The sequence below is a fragment of the Gossypium raimondii genome, chromosome 5 (assembly GCF_025698545.1).
Source record: "Gossypium raimondii isolate GPD5lz chromosome 5, ASM2569854v1, whole genome shotgun sequence".
NCBI lineage: Eukaryota > Viridiplantae > Streptophyta > Magnoliopsida > Malvales > Malvaceae > Gossypium > Gossypium raimondii.
The window spans coordinates 147376-170539 of record NC_068569.1 but is presented as its reverse complement, the minus strand read 5'-3'; the positions used below and the strand labels follow the sequence as shown (position 1 = coordinate 170539).

The 23164-nt window shown below is 35.9% G+C and overlaps 5 protein-coding genes across 5 annotated transcripts; 2 read left to right on the top strand and 3 right to left on the bottom strand.

The window, feature by feature from the left end:
* The first annotated feature begins 1048 nt into the window (after positions 1–1048).
* Positions 1049–3659, top strand: LOC105768660 (uncharacterized). The gene is made up of 4 exons (XM_012588725.2): positions 1049–1207; positions 1299–1349; positions 1649–2185; positions 2331–3659. The coding sequence occupies exons 1-4, from the start codon at positions 1205–1207 to the stop codon at positions 3357–3359; spliced, it is 1620 nt and encodes a 539-aa protein (XP_012444179.1). The 5' UTR covers positions 1049–1204; the 3' UTR covers positions 3360–3659.
* A 338-nt stretch (positions 3660–3997) lies between these two features.
* Positions 3998–6803, bottom strand: LOC105768658 (U-box domain-containing protein 35). The gene is given in 6 exon segments (XM_052631558.1): positions 3998–4976; positions 5063–5497; positions 5570–6084; positions 6181–6410; positions 6498–6619; positions 6694–6803. Coding segments are annotated over 6 exon segments (2250 nt in total). The 5' UTR covers positions 6799–6803; the 3' UTR covers positions 3998–4133.
* A 1051-nt stretch (positions 6804–7854) lies between these two features.
* LOC105768659 (pollen receptor-like kinase 4) lies at positions 7855–10898 on the bottom strand. The gene is made up of 3 exons (XM_012588724.2): positions 10047–10898; positions 8948–9658; positions 7855–8847 (listed from the first exon to the last, which is right to left on the bottom strand). Exons 1-3 carry the CDS (start codon positions 10690–10692, stop codon positions 8222–8224), a joined length of 1983 nt encoding a protein of 660 aa, XP_012444178.1. The 5' UTR covers positions 10693–10898; the 3' UTR covers positions 7855–8221.
* Positions 10899–16518: 5620 nt separating this feature from the next.
* On the top strand, positions 16519–20768 carry LOC105768044 (2-oxoisovalerate dehydrogenase subunit beta 1, mitochondrial). The gene is made up of 13 exons (XM_012587745.2): positions 16519–16829; positions 16989–17100; positions 17311–17346; positions 17474–17533; positions 17620–17677; positions 17781–17878; positions 18516–18605; positions 18705–18773; positions 18842–18928; positions 19088–19183; positions 19265–19342; positions 20276–20362; positions 20448–20768. The coding sequence occupies exons 1-13, from the start codon at positions 16654–16656 to the stop codon at positions 20481–20483; spliced, it is 1083 nt and encodes a 360-aa protein (XP_012443199.1). The 5' UTR covers positions 16519–16653; the 3' UTR covers positions 20484–20768.
* A 626-nt stretch (positions 20769–21394) lies between these two features.
* On the bottom strand, positions 21395–23091 carry LOC105768046 (non-specific lipid transfer protein GPI-anchored 6). Its single transcript, XM_012587750.2, has 3 exons — positions 21938–23091; positions 21783–21854; positions 21395–21705 (listed from the first exon to the last, which is right to left on the bottom strand). The coding sequence occupies exons 1-3, from the start codon at positions 22362–22364 to the stop codon at positions 21566–21568; spliced, it is 639 nt and encodes a 212-aa protein (XP_012443204.2). The 5' UTR covers positions 22365–23091; the 3' UTR covers positions 21395–21565.
* Between the last annotated feature and the right edge of the window lie 73 nt (positions 23092–23164).

The following is a 23164-nucleotide window of genomic DNA, read 5'->3' as shown; positions in this document are numbered from 1 at the left end:
TTAGAGAAATAAGTCGTTTTTTTCGGAATTTAACGAAATAAGTCAATTTTGGGTACAGGTGACAAAAACGCTTCTTACAATTATCGAGATGTAAGAAATTATCTTTTAACCATTTCATATCTATCTAGTTGCCACTAAACTTGTTTGCCACCTTGCCTAATAGCTAATGACAAATCGACCTCCACTCCCCAATGTGCACTACCCCCGTAACAACTGCCCCATCAATCGGTAGACTGAGTTGTAATGCCACATCCCCAAGTGTAATCGTACACTCACCGTATGGATGATGGAATGTTTGTGTTTCGGTTCTTCATCTTTCTAGTAAAGCACTAATAAGCGTGGGATCCAATTTATCTAGTTGAGCATATAAGACGTGAAAGAATCCGGCCTTTTTCAATAATACATGGTGCTCTTGCACTTAAATTGCGTATATATGTTTCAATAAATCAATTTTTGTCTTGATTATATAAATATAAAAAATTTAAAAATATAATAATATTAACAACTTAATAATGATATTAATTAAAATAAAAAATAATAATAGTTTCTTACCATTTGTAATTTAATACTAAATATGTGCTTGTGATCCAAACGAATTAGAAGGGTTGACATTTATAAAATCGGTAACGTTTATCAAATCAAATAAGATTAATTAATTTAGACAATAAAATAAACTAAAATTTAAAATATTATAAAATTACCACTAAATTAACCATTTATTTAATACAAAATTATGGTTAAACCTATTAAAAATAGACAAATAAAAAATTGTCTTATTTTACCTGAAATCTTTGTGATGATGAAAGTAGAATAAAATCAGGAAATTACTAACAGTTAGTATAGAAAATTAAGAGAAAATTAAAGATTTTTTTAATTTTTGGTCATTTGTCGAATGATTAAGAAATCAACAATTACAATTTTCTAATCGTTTATCATTAAATTTAAAAAAAAAAAGTTGTAAGCAGGATGCTTGCTGCCCTAGGCGCTTGTGAGTGACACACCTCTCGCAAAATCAACCTTATTTCTTTAAATTTAAAAAATCCACTAATTTTTCTTTGAAATTGATATTTCCCCTAATTTTCACATTAGAATTTGTACATAAAAGTAGTTAAAAAGTAAGCGCAGGCGGGAGTGGATAATCTAACCTCAGACGGACGGATAGGCGGTGACTGCTGCTCCCTCGCCTCGCCCAATTTCCCTCTCAATGGTTTCGTTCGACTTTTTCAAAATTTCGAATTTTTCTAAATAATTGATAGTAAATCCAAATTTCAACTCATCCACTTCCATTTTTGTGCCAGAGCTGTCTGCTGCTGCCCAATTCGTGGTCCACAACAATTCTCGCTTCTAAGGTCGGTTTCTTTTTCTTTAATCCTTTCTGCAACGAATGCACCTGTTTTCGTCATCGCATTTGTGATAATCCAAGTTCGGGAGTTTGGGGAATTAATTATGCTTCACTACTTGGATGGGGATGGGGATGGGATTCATATTTTTATTTGTATGAATTCACTTTCAGTATATTGCCATCAATTTTAGATATAAAGGTAAGAAGAAGATTAGGAGGTCCAGGTTTTAATTTCATGCTCACTCGAAACAAACTAGTAAAAGATTTCAGTTTGTCTGCGACGAAAACACTTGACATATGTTGCAGGAAAGAAGAGTGATAGAGCCACGAAAGAAGCAGCAAGATGCAGGAAGCACCAGAGACAGAATCCTAATTACCAACTCCGAGATTGCTCAACCAAATAGCATCCCTCCATTGGTTAGTGCCTTGAAAACTTGCGCTCACCAAAACGCTGCTACTTTTCATTTTCCAGGACATAACAGGGGTCGGGCTGCACCCTCATCCTTAGTTCATCTCATTGGTTTGAAGCCCTTCATTCACGATTTACCTGAGCTTCCCGAACTTGACAACCTATTTTCTCCAGAGGGCCCCATTTTAGAGGCACAAAAGCTAGCTGCCAAGCTGTTTGGATCCTCAGAGACATGGTTTCTTGTTGGAGGTACCACCTGTGGAATCCAAGCAGCAATCCTGGCAACTTGCTCCCCTGGAGATTATTTAATTCTACCTCGGAATTCTCATATATCTGCCATTTCTGCTATCGTATTATCTGGTGTCATTCCCAAATATATTATCCCTGACTATGATTGCCTTTGGGATATTACTGCTGGTGTTACTTTATCCCAGGTTAGTCTCCAAACTATTCTCAATTCTGGTAGCTAGCGTTCTACTTAATGCTGTTGAAATGTTTGTTTAGTTATTACGTTCTTTTCTTTTTCTTAAAAAATATTTTTCCATGTTGAAATATAACTTGGTGTAAATATTTTTACAGATAGAGAAAGCAATCGAGGAGTTGCATATGGAAGGTCAAAAAGTAGGTGCAGTTTTCATCACTTCGCCCACTTACCACGGTATTTGTAGCAACTTGACTGACATTTCAAAGCTATGCCATTCTTATGAAATCCCTGTGATCGTTGATGAGGCTCATGGAGCACACTTTGGATTTCATCCCCAGCTACCCTCCTCGGCCCTCCAGCAAGGAGCTGATCTGGCTGTGCAATCTACTCACAAAGTCCTCTGCTCTCTCACACAGTCATCAATGTTACATATGTCTGGGAATATTGTAGACAGAGAAAGAATCTGTAGATGCCTTCAAACCCTTCAAAGCACTAGTCCTAGTTATCTGCTTTTGGCATCTCTAGATGCAGCTAGAGCTCAGCTAAGTGAAAAACCAGGCAGCATTTTCAATAATGCATTAGATTTGGCACTTGAAACTAAAAACCTTATAAGAAATATTCCAGGAATTTCAATGCTTGGCACACTCGGATTTTCTAACTTCCCTGTCATTGATCCGTTGAGGCTTACATTTGGGTTCTGGCAGCTAGGTTTATCTGGTTTTGAAGCAGATGAAACCTTATATAGCGATCAAGGGGTCATCTCTGAACTGGTTGGTACTCGATCTATTACTTTTGCCATAAACCTTGGAACTTGTAGGGACCATATCCAGAGGCTTGCATGTGGAATAAAGAATCTATCTGAAGCGTCCTTGTTGTCATTTGAAAAAATAAAAGGCCAAATAGAGGACCATTGTGGTTCAGCACCATTTTCTGATATTACTGTGTGTCTTAATCCTAGAGAAGCCTTCTTTGCAAGAAAAAGGAAAGTGGCAATTGGAGAGAGTCTTGGGAAAATTTGTGGGGAACTCATATGTCCATATCCGCCAGGTATACCTGTAATGATCCCAGGTGAGACCATTACAAAGAAAGCTCTGGAGTATTTGGTGCTCGTTAAAAACAAAGGTGCAACTATTAGTGGAGCCTCTGATCCTTTGCTCAATTCCATAGTCATATGTGATGTCTGAATTACCATATTGAAGTGGCAAGTGATAAGGAATTGAATTGTTAAAAGTTTAAGCAGAGGTGGTTTAGACTAGATAGCTTAGAAATTTGACAATTAGTGTTCAATGCCATAACCGTTCATTGTTGGTTTTATCAGATAAGTTTGAAGGAGAAACATGATGAGAAGTGAAGAAATGGAATGTTGATGTAGAAAGTATGAGTAGATATATTGATGTGAGTTTATTGTATCAATGTTAATGCAGTATGTGAAAGTTGTACGACTTACAGCGAGATGAAGTATGCTTGCGGTTTGGTAGAGCAAATATTTTTCCTTGAATAAATTCGGAATAAATTTCACACTAATGTAAAAATAACAAAATAGTTTTATACACCTTTTTATAACTTAGTATAAGATTGAGTGGCATCGTGTAAATTGAAGCGTACAGTTTCCTGTAGAGTAGAGTTTCGTAAATATTCTAAAATAACAATGTAATGGAATTCCAGAATGTTGTTTGATGGCGAAATTGAGCTCCCCTAGCTAGTTGTGCTAGTTCCATAAGCCTGCACTGCACTCTTTCTATTCTAACTGCACACACACACACCCACAAAAAAGAAAGCAAACAATTAGTGTGAAGAAGCTAGATATAAACAGGTAACTAAAACAGGAGCCGTACGTTGATGCTCACTTAGATGATGATGGTGGTGTCTTTTTAAGGAAACAACAATAATTAGTCTGAGCCGCTGCTTATGCTATCGCATTCAGAATGCAAGAACTGTGGAGGTTGATTAAGAAAATCCTAAGAAGCGAGCACCAAATTAATCAAAATATAAATATAAAGCTTGTTTTGGGTGACATTAATGAGAGAGTATACCTGCAGCATCGAGGAGGTGGAAACTTGGGTGTTATTTGGGGAAGGCCCTGCACTACCTCCAAACGTCATAAAAGGCATGTTCGACTCTGCAAGATCTCTCAGCTTGATAAGATGTGGCAACACAACCTGTCCCAGATCGGGTCTGTCTCTTCGTCTCAGTTCCGCACACTTAAGGGCTAACTTAGCAAAGCTCAAGGCCTCTTCCAATGGCCAGTCAGTGACAGCAGGGTCTAGTATCTCAGCAAAACTTCCCTCCTCGATGGCATTCTCAACACGATGAGCCAAACCCATTGGTGGCTTAGCTGTTATTATTTGTAAAAGCATGATCCCCAGGGAGTAGACATCAGACTTTATCCCTAGCATTCCAGTTTGCTGATATTCAGGATCTATGTAACAGAATGTTCCTGCTGCTGACGTCATACGATACTGAGTTACAGAGTTGGCAACTGATGGAGGAACAAGTCTAGCTAGCCCAACATCGCTAATCTTGCTCACATAATTGTGATCTAGCAATATATTGGCGGGTTTAAGGTCACGGTGCACAAGTGGCTTCGGTTTGGTATGGTGGAGAAAAAGGAGACCCGTCGCAATCTCTGCGGCTATTCGAAATCTTATTTGCCATGGAAGTACGGGACTGTTGTTGTGCATAAACAGTCGATCTTCTAAGCTTCCATTCGCCATGTATTCATAGACTAGGCACCCATACTCTGGGCAGGCTCCAAGGAGAAGGACCATGTTTGGATGTCGTATGCAGCTTAACACTTCAACCTACATAGTTCCATCACATTCTTACTAAATGCCTTTACTCCATCTATATATATCACTAATAAACATTTAATTACATATATACATACCTCTTGCTGAAACTGTGATTGTCCTTGGGTTGCATCTGGACGTAGAACTTTTATTGCCACCGGGGTGTGGTCCAGGTTACTGTGGTACACAGGCCCATAACCTCCTTCTCCTATTTTGCGAGATGGAGAGAAATTGTCTGTTGCTATTTCAATCTCTTCAATGGTGTATTTTCGGTACATGAGATGGTGTCCGAAACCATTTAATGCCATATTCATGTCATCATCATCAGCATCATCTATGTTGGCTTTCCTTTCTATATTCGTGCTCTTTTGAGCTTCTAGTTCAGCAATTCGTTGGGCTGCTTGGGCTGCCTCAATGGCTGCATTACACTTGGCTTTCTCCGTTTCTGCAAGTGAGAGTGCAGCTTTCTCAGCTACTCGTGCCTCTTCTTTCTTTTGCTCTTCTTGCATTTTCCAGCTCTGAAGTTCCATTGCCTGTAATCAGAGTGTTGAATCAGAATTTTAGGATTTAGATTAGATATATATTGTTGGTAGATAGGTAGGTACCTTCTTCTTTGCTGAGAGTGCTTCCTTGCAGGCTGCACTGTACATATCCATGGTCTGCTTGAGCTCCTGTTTCAGTCTTCTCATCTCAGCTTCCACATCATCCTGTGGCATGCATCCATCTCAATAGTTAATTAAGTTTGAGCAGTTAATGATGATGAAATGAAAGGAATATATATATTTAATGCTTACCATGTTATGAGATGACCAGGATGTCCTACCACTTTCCTCGGAGCAAAATGAGAAATTGTACTGGGAACTGAAATCCACGGAGGAGGCCATGCTTCTGTTGTCAAAATCGGAGCAGCTGGAAAGCCGGGGGGGATTTCCAAATTCCATATTGTCAGATGTAGAAGAGAACATGGTATCGCTGCTCGGCTTTCCACTGCTTACGAATGAGATGTCAGATTCAGGAGTCGGGGGCTCATATTTCATCACATTTCGTGCTCTTGTGAAGGGTGACTTGATTTCTGCTTCTTCATGCAGGTTGCGATGTGGATTATGGGGTCTCTGGGGTGCTGTTACGGAATAAAAATCACCAAGGAGCTAGGCTTAGTATTATATATATAGAAAGAAAGAAAAGGCAGGAATGGTGATGGATGATGCTAAAAAACCTCTGTGTCTGGGGTTAACAACAGCGCGAGCGGAAGAAGGAGATTCCGTTGGGTCGGGAATGTTATTATTGGGTTGGGGTTGCAACAGAGGCTGAGACTGAGGACGCGGGGGAGGGGGAGCAGAAGCGGATCGCACTGACGAGATCTTTCCTTTGCCAATCACATATATAGTGCAGTAATCGGGAGCCCCTTTTGAGACATTAGTTGTAACCTCCGCTGTCCTGAACCTTCTGCAATAATAATATTATTTGAGTTGAGTTGAGGATATGCATGCAAATCTAGCACAGCCGACTTAATTAATTGGTTTAATTAGGTACCTAACAAAGCCGCTTCTTGAGGGTGCGCCAAGTACTAGAGTCTCGATTGGAAAGGATGAGACATAATCAATTAAGGCTTTAGAGATGTCCGTGTCTTCCAGTATGACTTCATTACATTTGATCTGTTGCAAAACCACATGCATCCATAAATTAACTACCTAGCTTAGGTTTATTCGGAAAGAAAAAAAGTACGTACGTCCTTCCGTGAGCAGAAGCATCGGAAAGGTAGAAACACCTCCTTGGCTTGGCTCTCCAGTTGTTGTTTATATGCCTTTGCAACTTCGTCGTTCACATCACTCATTTTTACGTGGCTCCCACCTGCATGCAAGCATTAGTATCTCTATATAATTCTTTATATATATATATAAAAGCAAAAGGTAGATAGGTATACTTGGGGTGGGGATGGAAGAAGGTTTGGTTTTGACATGGAGAAGAGTGATTGATTGACCCCTAGATATGAGATGATCCACCGCCCATTTCAATGCATGTTGGCTTCCCTTGTCCTTGTCTATTGCCACTGCCACTGCCACTGCCACTGCCACGCTCTCGTTTCTCTTTTCTCCATTTCTTTTCGCCATCTTAATTATTTTTTGCTACTTTAATCAATTACCTCTCCTCAAGCATATGTATATACATATATCCTCTATCATCTATCTGTGCCCAAGGGAAGTTTTGCTAGTTTTGTTTGTTTTCTCCAAAACTAATTACCCACTAACTTACCAACTCCTTTAACTACCAATCTTGGTCGGGAGGGACCCTCCAAATTTAGACCAATACCTATATATATATATATATATATAATGATAAAACTATAATTATTATTATTCTAAGCTTGTTCATAAAGTAATTAAATCGGGTTTTGCTATTATCACTTATATATATCATATTCTCTTTCTTTTGAATAAATCACTTGTATCATCTTTGATTATAGGCTATTTTGTGATATAATTATTACTTCATTCTTAAAAGGCAAATATTGAAATTCAAAGAAAACTTGATTTTATTTATTTAATTTAATTAAATCACTATGCTTGTTTTACACTCAAATACTTGAAGATAGTATAGGTTTTCGAAAGAAGAAATAGTTAGTCGGTTGTATTCTTACAGTATAATATATGAATCATAGTTACGGAAAATGATGTTATGTTAGAGGAACAAAGTTACTGGAAAACAATAATATTATATATAGTCAAATTCAATAATAGGTAAAAGTTGGATTAAAATATTTTAAATCATTTATAATAATTGTTTAACAACATAGGAGAAGAAAAAGATGTTATTGGTGCGAAAATAAAGAAAAAAATCTATCTATAAACTAGTATGGATGTATATATATTAAAATAACTTAGTCATAGTATCTTAATTAATTTAAGGAAATTAAATTAAAAAAAGTGATTTAGATATTGTAGTATGGGTACAACATATGATGATATTTATGGAGAGAAAAAAAAGGGCAAGAAACTGCAGGTGCAGGCTATATATAATAATATCATCAATCCTAAGGAAATCTAGCGATGAGAAAAACAAAATTAAATGCTTTGAACTCCAAATCTCAAATAAATTCAGTAAGGTTGTGGCCTTCAACTTGAAGTAGTCCCCCACAAAATAAAGAAACCAAAGATAAAAGAGAGATTATATTTGGTCGACTCTTGGAGTAAAAAAGGGTATATGTAGTGGGCGGGAATTAAAAGAAGTTATCGTCGATGTTATATTTGTTGCCATCCTCACTGGCCGGCCTTGGATGCACCATCATCATCCTTGCGCTTTAATTCTTCAATTCTCCCAACAGCATCTTTTAAATCTAATCTCTTCTCCACATCTTCTTCACAGCAACTCAATCCTATCTTTAACAGATCTTGCATCAATTCCCCATCACTGTCATTTATTGTTCCCATCTCTTTGTCGAACACCTCCATATCCTTGGACGGCCTTTCTTGATCACCAACAACCGACTTCACCCAATTTGCCAAATCCTCTTCCTGATGATGATCACTCTCCTTGCCCTTGAAGTTTCCGGGGAACATTCCCGTTAATAACTCTAATATCAATATTCCAAGAGCCCATACGTCGCTCTTTCTTGTAATTTTGCCTTGTTGCGCATATTCTGGTGACTTATAAGCCACCATCAGTTTCTTTGCACTTTCCTGGTTGATTATAGGTATCAGGCCGTAATCCGTGAGGAGGGGTTCACAGGTTTCATTGAGGAGAACATTTGAGGATTTCAGGTGTCCGTGGGGCACTATCAAGCTAGGCAATTCCTTGTGCAGGTATGCCAGCCCCTTGGCTACTCCTTTCACGATCTTCAATCGAGTTGGCCAATCCAGCGTTGGATGCCCCGTGGATTTGCGACCTGAAACATTCATTCATTCACCCTACTGTCTATATAGTCTAAATCTAAATTGGTAATAAAATTAATTAAACAAGAGAAATAATTAGATAATTGAACTAACCGTGGAGATGCACTGCCAAGCTTCCATTTTTAACAAAATCGGAGACAAGGAGCTTCTCTTCCTTCCTATAGTAATAGGCGACGAGAGGAAGCAAGTTTTCATGGGTCAGTCTCCCTATCCTCCTCATATGCTCAAGGAACTCTTCTTTCCCAGCGTTGTTCATCTGTTTATACCTCTTCACCACCACCACAGGCCCAATTGACAGAGCAGCCTTAAACGATGACCCAAAGGATCCACTTCCCAATACCTCGGCCGAGGCTTTTAGCAAGTCTGGCAAATCAAACCTCTCTCTATCATCCCTCACGAATGTAAGTTTAACAGTCGCCTCGGGAGCCCTCTTTCCATTCCTTGAGTTGCCTGGCGACCCGTGTTTTTCTCCCTTGTACCCTTTTGCTCGCACATTTGATGGTGGGGCCTCCACTGATGATGGCGTTGCTTCCTGCTTTCTCTGTCGTTTCATCATCATCACTGCAAATATGGCCACTACTATCAACACCCCAACTACCACCAGGATCGCTATCATCCATATTGGTGGCTTCTTGGAGCTGGAACCGGAACCGGAACCGGAATCGTAACCAGAACCGGAACCGGAACCGGAACCGGAATCGGAACCAGAACCGGAACCGGAACCGGACCCATCGTTGGAAGTAGAGTTTGATCCACCGGGGGACTCACACGCCTTCAATGGTCCACCACACAGCCCCTTATTGCCTGTAATAATGGAGAATTGTAATCTGTATGTATGTATGTATAACTTAAGACACACTTTTCTATAGGCACGTGACGTGAGGTAGGAATTAATCTTAGTATTTCTATCATGCATTAATATTCCATACATGATACAGCCAACGAGGTGATCGAACCATAAAATTTTTACTCTGTCTCTCTAGTTATATGGTCTGCATGAAATGGTTCGTTATTTTTGGGTAAAAAGAAATACAACAAGGATTACTTTGCTTCTTCATCATCGTAATAAAGACAAAAAGAAAAAACCTTCATTTATCTTATTCCATTTCTAGCTATTTCCCTCCTGTAATCTTAATTAGATAAATTGGCGTAAATAAATGAAAAGGGAAGATTGAGTGGCAGTAATAGACACCTGCAAAAACTTGGGCGTCCATCTTACTAAGGCTTGCTGGTATAGGACCCTCCAATTGATTATTTGAGAGATCCAGCGTTTGAATGGGAAGTCTAAAGTCAGGTATTTTACCCGAAAACTGGTTGCCGTCAAGTTTAAGCTCCGTAAGCTTGGGCAAGGTGGCCAAAGAGGCAGGAATTGCACCCGTTAACTGATTTTGGGATAGATGCAATTTCTTGATCAAAATCAAACCATCAAAGGCATTGGCAGGAATTTGTCCAGAAAATTTGTTGAAGGATAAATAAGCGGATCTGAGTTCTTTAAGTTTGTTCAACTCGGGAATAGGACCATTGAAACTATTGTTCATAAAGCTTAAGGTAGTCAAGTTGGGCAGGTCTTTTAAGGTATTGACATCAATGGAGCCGGAAAGTCCCATAGCCTCGAGTTTGAGACCCCAAATGGCGCCATGATTGCAAAGAACGCCGATCCAATTGGCAGTTGGGCCATTGCATGGAGGTTGGGGATTGCTGTCCCAACTCTTCAAGGCAGAGGCATTGTTTAAGGTAGATTTGAACTTGAGAAGGATATCGGACTCGGGCAAAGCGTAAGAAGGAAAAACAAAAGGCAAGAAAAAAAGGAGGAAGAAAAGTGGGAGGTTAAAGGCCATGACGATGACGATGACGATGGCGATGGCGGAGGACGTTGGGGGGGGGGGAACACGCACCGGTGTGCGCGCCCTTCACCAGGGGAGCAGCAATCCGAGTGCGGAATATTAGAAAAATGGAGTGTATGGGGGGAAAGAGAGAGAAGGGGGAGATGGTGGTGGGATATGGATGTCCTGGAATTATGGAACACAATAATTTTAAGTTGCTAAGAATAGGTTCAGTTGTTAAGGTTTAAGCCTAAAGGGAAGGGTATGGATTGTGGTGCGTTGACTACGTCTTCCTCTTCCCTTTTTCCTTTCTGCCACCACATTTTTTTACCCTACGCCTGTCTCCCCACCATTGTATGCCACGTGTTGAAACTCCATTTCTTTCATATTTTTGTTGTCTTAAGCAACTTGAAAAAAAATGAAATTCTATTAATATTCCTTTTATCTATTTTAAAAATTGTTTTTAAGAATTTCAAATATATAATTATATTTGTTCTATTTAAGTTAAATAAATTTATTAATGGCTTAAATGATAACACTATTCTATTTAAACTTTTTATTGCAAAAGTAATACTTAAACGAACCAATCAAATTATCACATCTGTCAAAATTTTCAAAAATCATTTTATTTTTTCTTTTTCTTCTCTCCCGTCACAGCTTTTTGTTCTTTCATCTTCTTCCTTCTCTCACACACTCTCTCTCCTTCCCTCCATAGCTTCTACATTTTCTCTCTTACAATCTTCAAATGTCCATTTGACAATAGAATTCAATACGTTCTGTTATAAAATTAAACAGAAAAAATATTATCCTTTTGATCACCAACACCAGCATTCAATTTCATGCAAAACAATTTCAAGTGTAAAAGCTCTTCAGTCCTACCAACTTCAAGTGTACGAATATTTGTTGTAGGGATTTCGACTGAACCAATATTTAAAGATCCTGGATTCTTAGACTTCTCCACTGAACTTCCTTCAGGATTTGAGTGCGTCGTCTGTAACGCCAAGAATGCGATGATATTCTATCTACAGATTCATTATCCTTCTCAACATAAGATGCTAGAGAAGGAGTGTTATTTTGATTACCAATTAATACAAGCTAGAGAAGGTGTGTTATGTTGCAGGATCTCTGCAATCTTAAGGGAAGGAACCAAGACATGGATCTTTCCATGCTAAAAGCTACAAGACCAAACAACATAGTAAGTTTTAGATTTAAACTGGTATGTGACTAGACTTTTCAACAGTAGAGAGAGAGAGAGTGAATAGAAGGAAGTAGATGAAAGAAGAAAAAAATGTGGCGAGAGAGAGAGAAGAGATGGAAGAAAATTATAAAATTTTTGACAGATGTCATAAATTAATCGATTAATTTGTTTTGGTGACAAAGAAGAAATAAAAACAAGCTACAAAAGCTAGACTAAATCCCCAAACGCATGGTTCCCACATGTTATTTATTTTTTTTAAAAATATGTGAAATACTTTAATGAGTAAACTTTAACAATAAGCTTAAAATTCTCCTAAACAAAGTTGATTCCTAAATGATTTTAACTGTCTCAAGGACACATATCATAACGGTTGAAGTGAGAAAAGTGCTTTAATTTAGGAATCATTTATCATTTAAACCAACATTAAATAAATATGTTTATAAGTTAATAAATATACAATTAAATATGATTACCAAAACTTTGATGAAAAATAAATAAAATAATCAAATAAAATCTTTAATCATTTTATTATAAATAAATTGGTGCAACTAAATAACTTTTATTTGTATTTGATTAGTTTGATAAATGTAGATGGCTTAAATTGTATGAAATGTTTTTATCATTTATTTATATTTGGCCCCTCGAAATTTTAAATCCTCTACATATGAATTTGAGTTTTATTTACAGCTTGAATGTTAAGCTGGGTAGCACCCCTGCATATTGAAACAAAAATCAAATTATTAATAAACTCATCATCCAACGCTATGGTATGTGAATAACCAATATATATATTAGCACGGGGTGATATAATTTAATCAATGTATTACTTTTCAAATATTTTTAGATGTCGAGGGTGATACTGTGGAACCCTCATGCTTTTTCCATTTTGCATTTCTTGTTAATTTAAAGAAAAGAAAGGACAAATTTCTTTTTTGGTTATTTTTATTAGAAAATTTTAATATATATTTAACATGATAAAATAGTGAGACACGAAAAAGGTTTTTTTTTTTTTTCTTCAATTTATACAGCTAGATATTTAGCAATTGCGGACATAAAAATCAGCAGGAATTGGCACTTCTGGGATTCGCTTGCTACGTGCATTCACTTTCTCTTTTGTCAGTTGCTATTCAAGACTGCAATCCATTGAAATAGCTGCAACGTAGTTTCGCTTAGTCAACAAGGCTTGCATTAGAAATTTTGGGATCAAAGATGCTGATCTAACAGGCACATGTTCGTGAACCAATCACCAATAAAAAGACATGTAAAACACCACAGTGTTCCCTGCAAATGCTTGTCACCAAGATCAACAGAAGGCCTGTCAAAGGGAGATGATGAAGCTGACCATGGTTGTGTAGGCTTCGGTTTGAGGGAGATAATGAAGGTTCAAAGTATTGAATGGTAGTTTGTGTATATGAGAAAGAAATGGAAGGATTGTTGAGAATGAACCTGTGGAAAATTAGAAATCCACTATTTCACTAAATAATTTCATTATCAACTTATTTCCATATTTCTTTTTCCTGTTTGATATGTATATATTGAAAACCCATCAAGAAAAAGTTTGATGAGGGACTTAAAGATAATTTTTTTATTTGTAAAACATTAAAATGCAAATTAAAGAGTAAATAAGGCGATGAGTAAAAATAATAAAATTACCATATTGGCGGAGTAAAATGGATTAATAAAACAAAATTGAAATAAACTATAGAAAATATACTTATAATAAAAGAAATATATACATTAAATTTTTTGATAAAATATACATTAAAAATTGAATGAATGTAAATGGGGACAAATTTTGATAGAAATTGAGCTTTATATTAGTAAACATAGGCTCAATACATCTAATTTGAATAATTTATCAACAATTTAGAAAACTGATTTTTTTTCAATAGATTTTTAAAACAATAATATTATAATGTAATTAATTTATTATTGATAAATATTTTTAAAAAGTTGCTTGAGATATTGTGGGTAAAAATTATTATATTATGAATCTATTTTTCAATTATAGAGATACGAGAAATAAATAAAAAAGATTTTTACATTTAGGGACGAGGTTAGAAAATTTTCTGAGGTCAAAATTAAATTGTATATTTTTATGATAGTAAAATTTAATTTCATCATTTTAATAGTTTATATCTTTATAATTTTTAAATGATTAAATTATTTTTTATCATTCTTGGAGACCAAAGTAAAATTTTACCATTATTAATTTTGAAATTTAATAATTAAAAATAACCTGAATGTAAAATTTTCTATTTTAGGAGAACCGGGACCTATCAACCCCCTAACTTCGCCACTTATCTATATAGATTTGAACCAATAAAAGAGATTTGATATTTAAAACTTGGGGATAAATATCAACATAAACTTTAATAAAATTTGCAATCTTGTACATCAAATTTAATTTGGTACATTTATATAATCATACTTTAAATTTAGTTTAATTTTCACATTTCACTAACCCGTTATTTATGTTGTTCAAATTTCTATTAAGCCAAGTTTAAATTGCTAACATGATATTTTAATAGGCTAAAAAGAAAATAAATTTAAATTATTTCCACTTAAATTGAAAAAAATAAACACACTTGGAAAAGAATTTCTTATTTCCCCAAGAAACATGCTCTTTTTAATTTAGGTGGAAATAACTGTTTGTGTTTTAACCGATAAAATGCCATGTTAGCAATTTACACATGATTAAATAGAAAATATTAAAGTTTGATGTATATAAATGCATCAAATTAAAATTGATGTACAACCTTAAAAATCATATCAAGTTCATGTATAATTTTAATATTTATTGTTAAAAAAGGTATTTCAGTGTTTGTATTTGAGCGGGGACCAATGATTAATTGAAATTAAAAGTAAACTAGCGTATATGATTATTACAGTTTTTTTTAAAGGGTTAGATCATAATTTGGGGTTGAACTTGGCAAAATTTTCTACATTTTATCCAATTTAGGTCCTAAATTTGGTAATTGTTCCCACTATGGGACCTAGACTTGGCAACTTTTTCCATATTTGGGTCTAAACTTTTTTTAGTTCAAGTTAAGCCTTGAATTTGACAATTATTCACACATTGGGCCTGAACTTGGCAATTATCCCGCATTAACGCTTGAACTTTAAGGCTTTGAAAGACTAACTTGGATAAAAAAGAGAGTTAAAACCCCAATGTGGAAACAATTGTCAAGTTCAAGGCCTAACTTGCCAAAAAAAATTTAGGTTCAAAAATGTGGGAAAAGTTACCAAGTTTAAGTCCCAAAACGTATTGAACTCCTTTTTATATTTACATTGTCTTTTAGAAATGGGTTAAATCACATTTTTGAGCTTGAACTTGATAACTTTTCCGACGTTGGGGCTTAAATTTTTTTTTTTGTCCAAGTTAGACCTTAAACTTGACAATTGTTTCCACATTAGGACTAATACTTTTTTTGGTCCAAGTTAAGCCCTAGAACTTGATAAATGTTCTCACATTGGGATTAGAATTTTTTTGTCCAAGTTAATCTTTGAAAACCCTAAAGTTTAGGTTCCAATGTAAGAATAATTGTCAAGTTCAAGACCTAACTTGAAACAAAAAAATAAGTTTAGGCCTCACCTTAACTTAGACAAAAATAAAGTTCAAATCCCAAAATCAGAAAAATTATCAAGTTAAAGAATAGTAATTTAAGCATTTAGAAATTAAATATGATATTCTATTTAATTATTAATCTTAAATTAAAAATATATTTTATGTAATTTTTATTTAATTGTAGAGCAATTGTCTGCGCAATTTATTGTGAGAGGAGTATAACTACTAGTAAAATTTATGTGTATCTAATATATAGATTTATATAATTTATAATTATTTTGTCCATTGTTAACGAAGTAAACAATTTCATAAGCCGATCTGTAAAATGCATTATATACTTCAACATTAAGAAAAAAGCATCATAGTTCACAAAATTTATTCCATTCCAAAACGATGGATAAAATAATAATCGGTAAAATTGGCATAGCAGCCCCTCTTAGATTGCATTTTAATCTCCTATTTGATCCCTATACTTCAAAGAAAGGAACAAAATAATATCTTGTTATGGAAAATTATTGGTGATTAGTGTAAAAAACTATTTTTATTAAACTCATTTTGTTACCAAACATGTCAAAATCTAATCCTTAAATCGAAGAACACCCATTTCATTCGATTGAAGAACAAATTGGAGGATTAACAAACAAACAAACAAAAAAACCCTCTTGAACATTGACCTAAACTGTTCAGTTCATATATAAAATTTAACAATTAAAAAACTAACGAAAACTGATAATTTCTCAACACTCACCTAATCACTAAAACTCAAAATTTTCCTTACAAGATACCAAACAAACATGTCTGTCGCATCAAACTTTCCATGTCATTTAATCTAAAATATATATCATAATTCCACATCAGCAGATAACAGCAAAATGGAAGGAAATTTTAACAGAGGGATCATTTGGCTACTTTATTTAAGGTACAGGGGCCAGTTTCCCATTTTCCAAGTAAGGGGACTGAAATGCAATCCAAGGTATAGTAGAGGGGTTGTTTACGGTACTTTAAGCAATAATTATCAGATAAAGGTAAAAAAATATACTGCCACGTATTTTAAGACTAAAAAAAAAAATTTATCCAACATGAGAGATAAGGATGGAATTACAGGTTCGGGGTAGGGATAAGCGTAAGCGTAAGCGTGGCATGATTGAATAGAACAATTAAAGAATCTTGGAAGTGGTTGGTTTGTTTGTTGCAGAAAAAGAAAATCCAAATGGGTTTGAGGAATATTATTGGCAAAAGGCTTGGCCTTGGCCTTGTAAGGAGGAGGAAACCTTTTTCGACTGCTACTTGCGATGGCGATGGCAATGGCAACGGCAACGCCAAATCCATCAACCTTTACTCCGCCATCAATCAAGCCCTTCATATTGCGCTTGAAACTGATAATCGGTTCTTATCTTTTATTGACATTCACTTAAATTTGTTTTTAACATATACCAGCAGCTTGTTTAATAATAATATGTTTGGAAGTAGCTAGCAAGATAATCGGCTTCTTGATGATTATTTACGAGTCCTACTTATTTTTACCTTTTCACAATTGCTTACCAGCGCATTTGTTTTCGGAGAAGATGTTAGCTTTGGCGGGGTTTTCCGTTGCACTACCGGACTCTCTGACCGATTTGGTAAAGCTAGGGTTTTCAATACCCCTCTCTGTGAACAGGTATGTTCTATCAATTCCCGCTTCTGAATGCGGCGCTTATCTACCCTCTTTCACCTCTTTAATTATGTTTCATTTCTTCTTCAGCTCTACAATTTCAACTTCAACTTCACTAATCTAACTCATCTTCATCAGGACAATGACTTAGTTTTGCTCTTTTTAAATATTTTCTGTTTTGAGTTTCAATCACTTTCGACCTCAATCATCTTGTAGGGCATTGTCGGATTTGGAATTGGCCTAGCCGCAATGGTGAGTATGAACTATGAAGCAGTGAATCAGTTGACTGCATCACCTCAAAATTTCAACCTTCTGTCAATTTGCCTTTCTAATCTGTTTAGCACAATTGCTCTGCTATTTCTTTCGTTTAACATAACAGGGAAATCGGGCCATAGCGGAAATTCAGTTTGCAGATTACATATACCCTGCTTTTGATCAGGCATGCATCTTCTCTACTTCTTTGCTATTCATTTTCCCAATATAAACCCCCTCCTTTTTTTTGTTAAACATAATTTACTATTGTAGATTGTAAATGAAGCTGCCAAGTTTAGATACCGGAGTGGCAACCAATTCAATTGCGGAGGTATCTTTGCTCATTGACTCTAATTGGATAGCGGTTCATTCTGATTCTTGCAACCGGCTCCTTTTATTTCTTTTGCTTGATGTAGTTTCAAACAAATTTCCAGGTTTGACAATAAGAGCCCCTTATGGCGCTGTGGGTCATGGTGGACATTACCACTCACAATCACCTGAAGCTTTCTTTTGCCATGTTCCTGGTATAAAAGTATATTTTCACTTCCTGAGGTTGTTTGTCTTTCATTTCTTATTCTCTGATGCTATCCTTCTATTTCAAGTGCAGTAGCCGATTGCTACTTTCATGCATAGAAAAAACATAGAAATAACTCGATTTTGAGTCTTTCAGGCATCTCCCTTTATTAAATCATACATGTTGTCATTGTGATGTGCTGCAGGCATCATGTGCACAATTTGACAAGGAATTAGCAACACCACCACAAACTTATATTATTTACTCTATTTTATACTTTTCATTCTTTTAGCATTTACGCTTCTTTTCCCCTTCCTTGAAATCTACTATTGCTAACACAGTTCTCCATCAGATAAAAAGATATGTTCCTTCTGAATATTTGTTAATTCAGTCATGGAAGAAGTGAACACTTTAACTGACATTTTGCTTGTACTTGTTGCACTTTGAACTTTGATATTGTCCTTTTGTTGTCTTATATGTTGGTCATTTTACTTTTTATTTAATTAACCTTTGTTGATATGTTTTGTTCAACATATTTTCGTGCGGTTTTCAAAACATTTGGCACTTTTCTTGTTCATAAACTTTCCATCCCAAAGTGACTTGTCTTCTTTAAATTTGTAAAGCTTTCGCCCTCTAAAATGTGCTTCTGCTATAGGTGGTCATTCCTCGCAGCCCACGGCAAGCAAAAGGATTACTGTTGTCATGCATTCGTGATCCAAACCCTGTTGTCTTTTTTGAACCAAAGGTACTTGCTAATCATATCTCAGATTGTAAGTTTCATTTGTACTGAATTTGTCCTTGATGATTTCTTTGACTAAACTGTTAATGTACCTTGCAAGTCCAGTGGCTTTACCGTTTGGCAGTGGAAGAAGTGCCTGAGCATGACTATATGTTGCCTCTATCTGAGGCAGAGGTAACTGCTTGTTTCTGTTTCAATAGAAAATCCTGAATCTTATTTTAAAATTTTGATTCAACACTTAGGTCATTCGGCAAGGCAGTGATATCACACTAGTAGGGTGGGGAGCGCAGCTCTCTGTCATGGAACAGGCCTGTAATGAAGCAGAAAAGGTTAGTAATTCTATTTCTTAGCTTTCTCAGTTGTGCTGATCAATGACCATAGTGTGACCTACTATAAGGGGCACTGGCTTGATATGTTTATATGTTCAGATAGTTTAAGAATTTTTACCATTGAAACGTCCAAATTAATTTTACTATGAGGTTTTGCAGGATGGAATTTCTTGTGAACTTATAGATCTGAAAACTCTATTGCCCTGGGACAAAGAAACAGTTGAAGCCTCAGTCAGAAAAACTGGAAGAGTTCTTGTAAGAATAAAAGCTCTTTAGTAAATATGAATATGCCTCCCAAAAGGTTGGTGGTTAATAAGTCCTTTTTCATCTACATAGATTAGTCATGAAGCTCCAGTTACAGGAGGATTTGGTGCAGAGATCTCGGCTTCCATCGTTGAACGTTGCTTTCTAAGGGTATTGATTCCATTTTCTGTCTTCTGTTTATGTATTATTACAGTGAAACTATCCAACTATTATCTTCTTTTTCCATTAGGACAGAATCTAAGGTCTTTCATGGGCACAAGCAATCATATTTTTACACCTCTTAAGTCCCAAACATGCTTGCCAGCACCAATCCCATCTACACCCCCACCCCAAAACCATTAATAGTAATATTTTTTTTTTTAAGAGAAGGGAAGAAGAAAGAAGGGGTACAGCATACTGACTTGTCTTTCTGGTGACAAGTGCATGAAATGGAATAGAACTGACCAAAAGTAGCTTGAAACTGTCTGTGTGGGATGGAGTGGAGTATAAGCATGGAACTGACTCTAAGTTGCTAGAATCGAGAGGGACCCAATGGCTAGAATCCAGACGGCTATGTGGGAATTATTTATTATTTAGCTGACCTAGGATAACACCTTGAGGTTTTCCTAATCCATATAAAATACTTAAATTAGCCTAATCTATATGTACTAGATTTTAGGCATTTGGTTTTTAATGGAGAAACAAATTTCTTTAGGAGATATACTACATTCTAATTAGAACACATTTACATAATGCATTTGCTTGTTTAATTATACGGTGTTACCAAACACATTATGGTGCCAAGTACCAAGCTAAACTATCTGCTGCGTACGTTGGACCGATGATTGTAATGGTGCTTACGGGGAACAATAAATACCATAATTGGCTGTTCAATGAAATAGTTTGAGATATGAGATGTTCAACTGAAGAAGACATAATGAGCTGGTACTATAGTTGGCAAAGAAAATAAGGATTGTTGTGGTTTGGTTAGGATGATATCTGACATTAGCAGTTGAAATATAGGGGTAAAATGAATTGTTTAGGAGAGGCAGGTATTTTGTCATTTTGTAAATAATGAGAATGCATTTGTTGATGTGGGTGCAGTTAGAAGCTCCGGTAGCAAGAGTGTGTGGCCTTGACACCCCATTCCCTCTTGTTTTTGAACCCTTCTATATGCCAACCAAGAACAAGGTTATTTTTCGTAGTCTTCAAATTCCAATTATCAGGGTGAATTATCATTGCTAACATGTTTTCTATATCGGTTACATGTGTGCAGATTTTGGATGCTATCAAAGCAACCGTGAATTACTAGAAAATTTCCCAGATAAACCTATCTACATACATGCATACATTAACGCATTAAGAAGAAAAAACTCACACTTGCAGATACCGATCCTTTCATCATGAGGAAAAGATAGCGGCAGTGTTGGCGTGAAGCTAGAAATCTATCTATTTAACTGTAACTCTTATTTTAAGTAGTAATAATGATAATAATTGCAAAGCAAACGTGCTTGTTGATTGATACAAGTATATCAAACTTTAAAATTATAAAATAATATATTTCAAAAATAAATAAAAACCGTTCTTGCTTCTTTTATTGTTTTCTTCATCACCATCTTCTGATATTTGGTAAAAGTCAAAACATAGAAATCGAAGGAGTACAAATAGGGTCTACGAGTTGCTTTGGTTAAAGCCAGACCAAGAGTCAATGGTTCAACGGGGAAAAAGGATGTAGCACGATGAAGGACTGAGTACGGTACGGCAGCTTGGCATCTGCCGCTTTGGTTAGATATCAAAACTTTCAACCGTGAAAGAACGTTTTCTTTTTAGATTTAGATGTTTTCTTTATTAGAGAAAACCAATCTGCAACATAAGCATTTTAACCTTAAGCAAACATTTTAATTAAATTTAAGGGTAAATTACGTATGGTTATATTATATAACCAACATATTAAGCATACATCACAATAAGACCGAAATATTTATTTAGTTGAATTTTTAATTTAATAAAATAAAATATATAATCAAGGATCAAGTTGACATAAATCAATAAGCAAATGCTGCAACCGACAAAACCATTTGAATACATTGGTTATGTATTTGGGTTTGATATAGTCGGAGATACCTGTGAAAATGGAATGAAGGAGCAAAAGTATATTGAGATGTGTTCCCTACCATACCAAGTAATCCATGTTGGCAGAAATATATAATTGCAAAATTAAGATGAAGGCAAGACATATGTTGTTTTGTTTTGATGATGGGAGGTAAGAAATAAAAAGCTTTAGTCCACATGTGATCTACATCTAGCCAGGAATTGTTGGGCAAAGCAAGACAAGTGAATGAAAGAGAATGTACGACACATAAAAACTGGATCACTGTTTATAGAAGAAATCAATCACACACCAAGGTTCCGGTTTATGGTGAAAATCCATAGTGAAACTCCGAACGCTATCTCTACTCCCAGCCACCTCTTTTCCTTTCCTCCATCACTCTTGTCTGCAGCAGCAGCAGCAGTGGTAGTGGAGTTGGAGTTGCCTATCATATACTTGAAAATTAGTAAAAGAGTAGAGAGAAATGAGTATAGTGATTATGCGATAAAGGCTTAAATTTACCAGTGTGTGTCAGCTTCTGATATCCTTGAAATAACTTAGCTTCCTGGGAATCGGGAGTCAAGTGCAGAAGAGCTGAAAGGATGGGCAAGGGAATCAAAATGAGAGCAAGTGTGAATGACTTGGGTTTTGGAGTGGTAGTAGTATGTTATACTTACAGATGCAGTCGGTCATGTTGACAGGGGCACGACAAGTGGTAGGAAGTGTTGCCGCGAGAGTAGCGTTGATGTTGAGGCCAAGGCTGGGGTCATCTCTATCTTTAAGCAGTACACACAGGCATTTCCGGCTCTTATCCAGCACCTGTTTCAGCCCACTGCAACAATCTATGGTAGGGGTTTTTGCGTCTCCACCAACATAAGGGAGACATGGAGCCAGCCCTACTAGCTCATTACTACATTCTGTTTTGTCTTGATTGATATCAGCTTTTGCCAACCCAAGCATAACCAGAAGCAACATTAATGAGAGTCTCCAACTCCCATGTTTGGACTCCATGATTAGTGCTATTATTATTTCTGCTGGGAAGAAGAGAAAAAGATGGATGGATCGAAACTGTAACTGTTCCAGGGCATACACACACACCCCCATATATATATATATATATATATATATATTCACATGTGACGAGGATGGATCACTTTATATTCACGTGCCAGTCCGGGACAGTAAAAGTTGCATAAATTAAAATTGGAACAACCTCCCAACCTTGTTATACTTGAAAGCTATTTTAGGTGGTTATGTGCTGCTCAGCCTACTTTCTCCCCAATCACAGTTTTAACTCTTCTTAGCCTTTTTCTTGGTATTTACTTATTACACATATAAGGGTTTTTTTTAGAAATATTGTCATTTGGTTTTATAATATGTGCATATAGTTCTATTTTCTTTTACATCAAATAAAACCATTTCATTGCATTATAAATTATTGTTTTTGCAGGCTCTTAAAATGAAATAGATAATTTGAGTTTGTGTAACATGATGGAATTAATAAATTAATTAAGTTGAAGGTGGATGTCATTTCCAGCTGGGTAGTGTTGTCGCATATGTAGGGCTGCTCTGGATTGGAGTATCAAATAATAATAATAGTGTGGGAAGAAGGGGAGCCCGTGAATGTTTTGAATGAATCCGTGATCCTTTGGGATCCCATCCGTGACTAACTAAATTTTTGGACCAAAATTAGAAACTCAAGCTTTTAATCCTAACAAAATGACACAAATCCTACATAAAAAGAAGATTTAAGAATGAGGCTGACGCCGGCGATTTAACACTAACTTTCCCTCCCTAATTTTCAACCACTATAAACAGATATAAACAGATATATTAAACAGATTAATTAGTATCTAAACATTTTTTTCTGCATCTAACTAGTACCTAAACGTGGAAACCGTTAA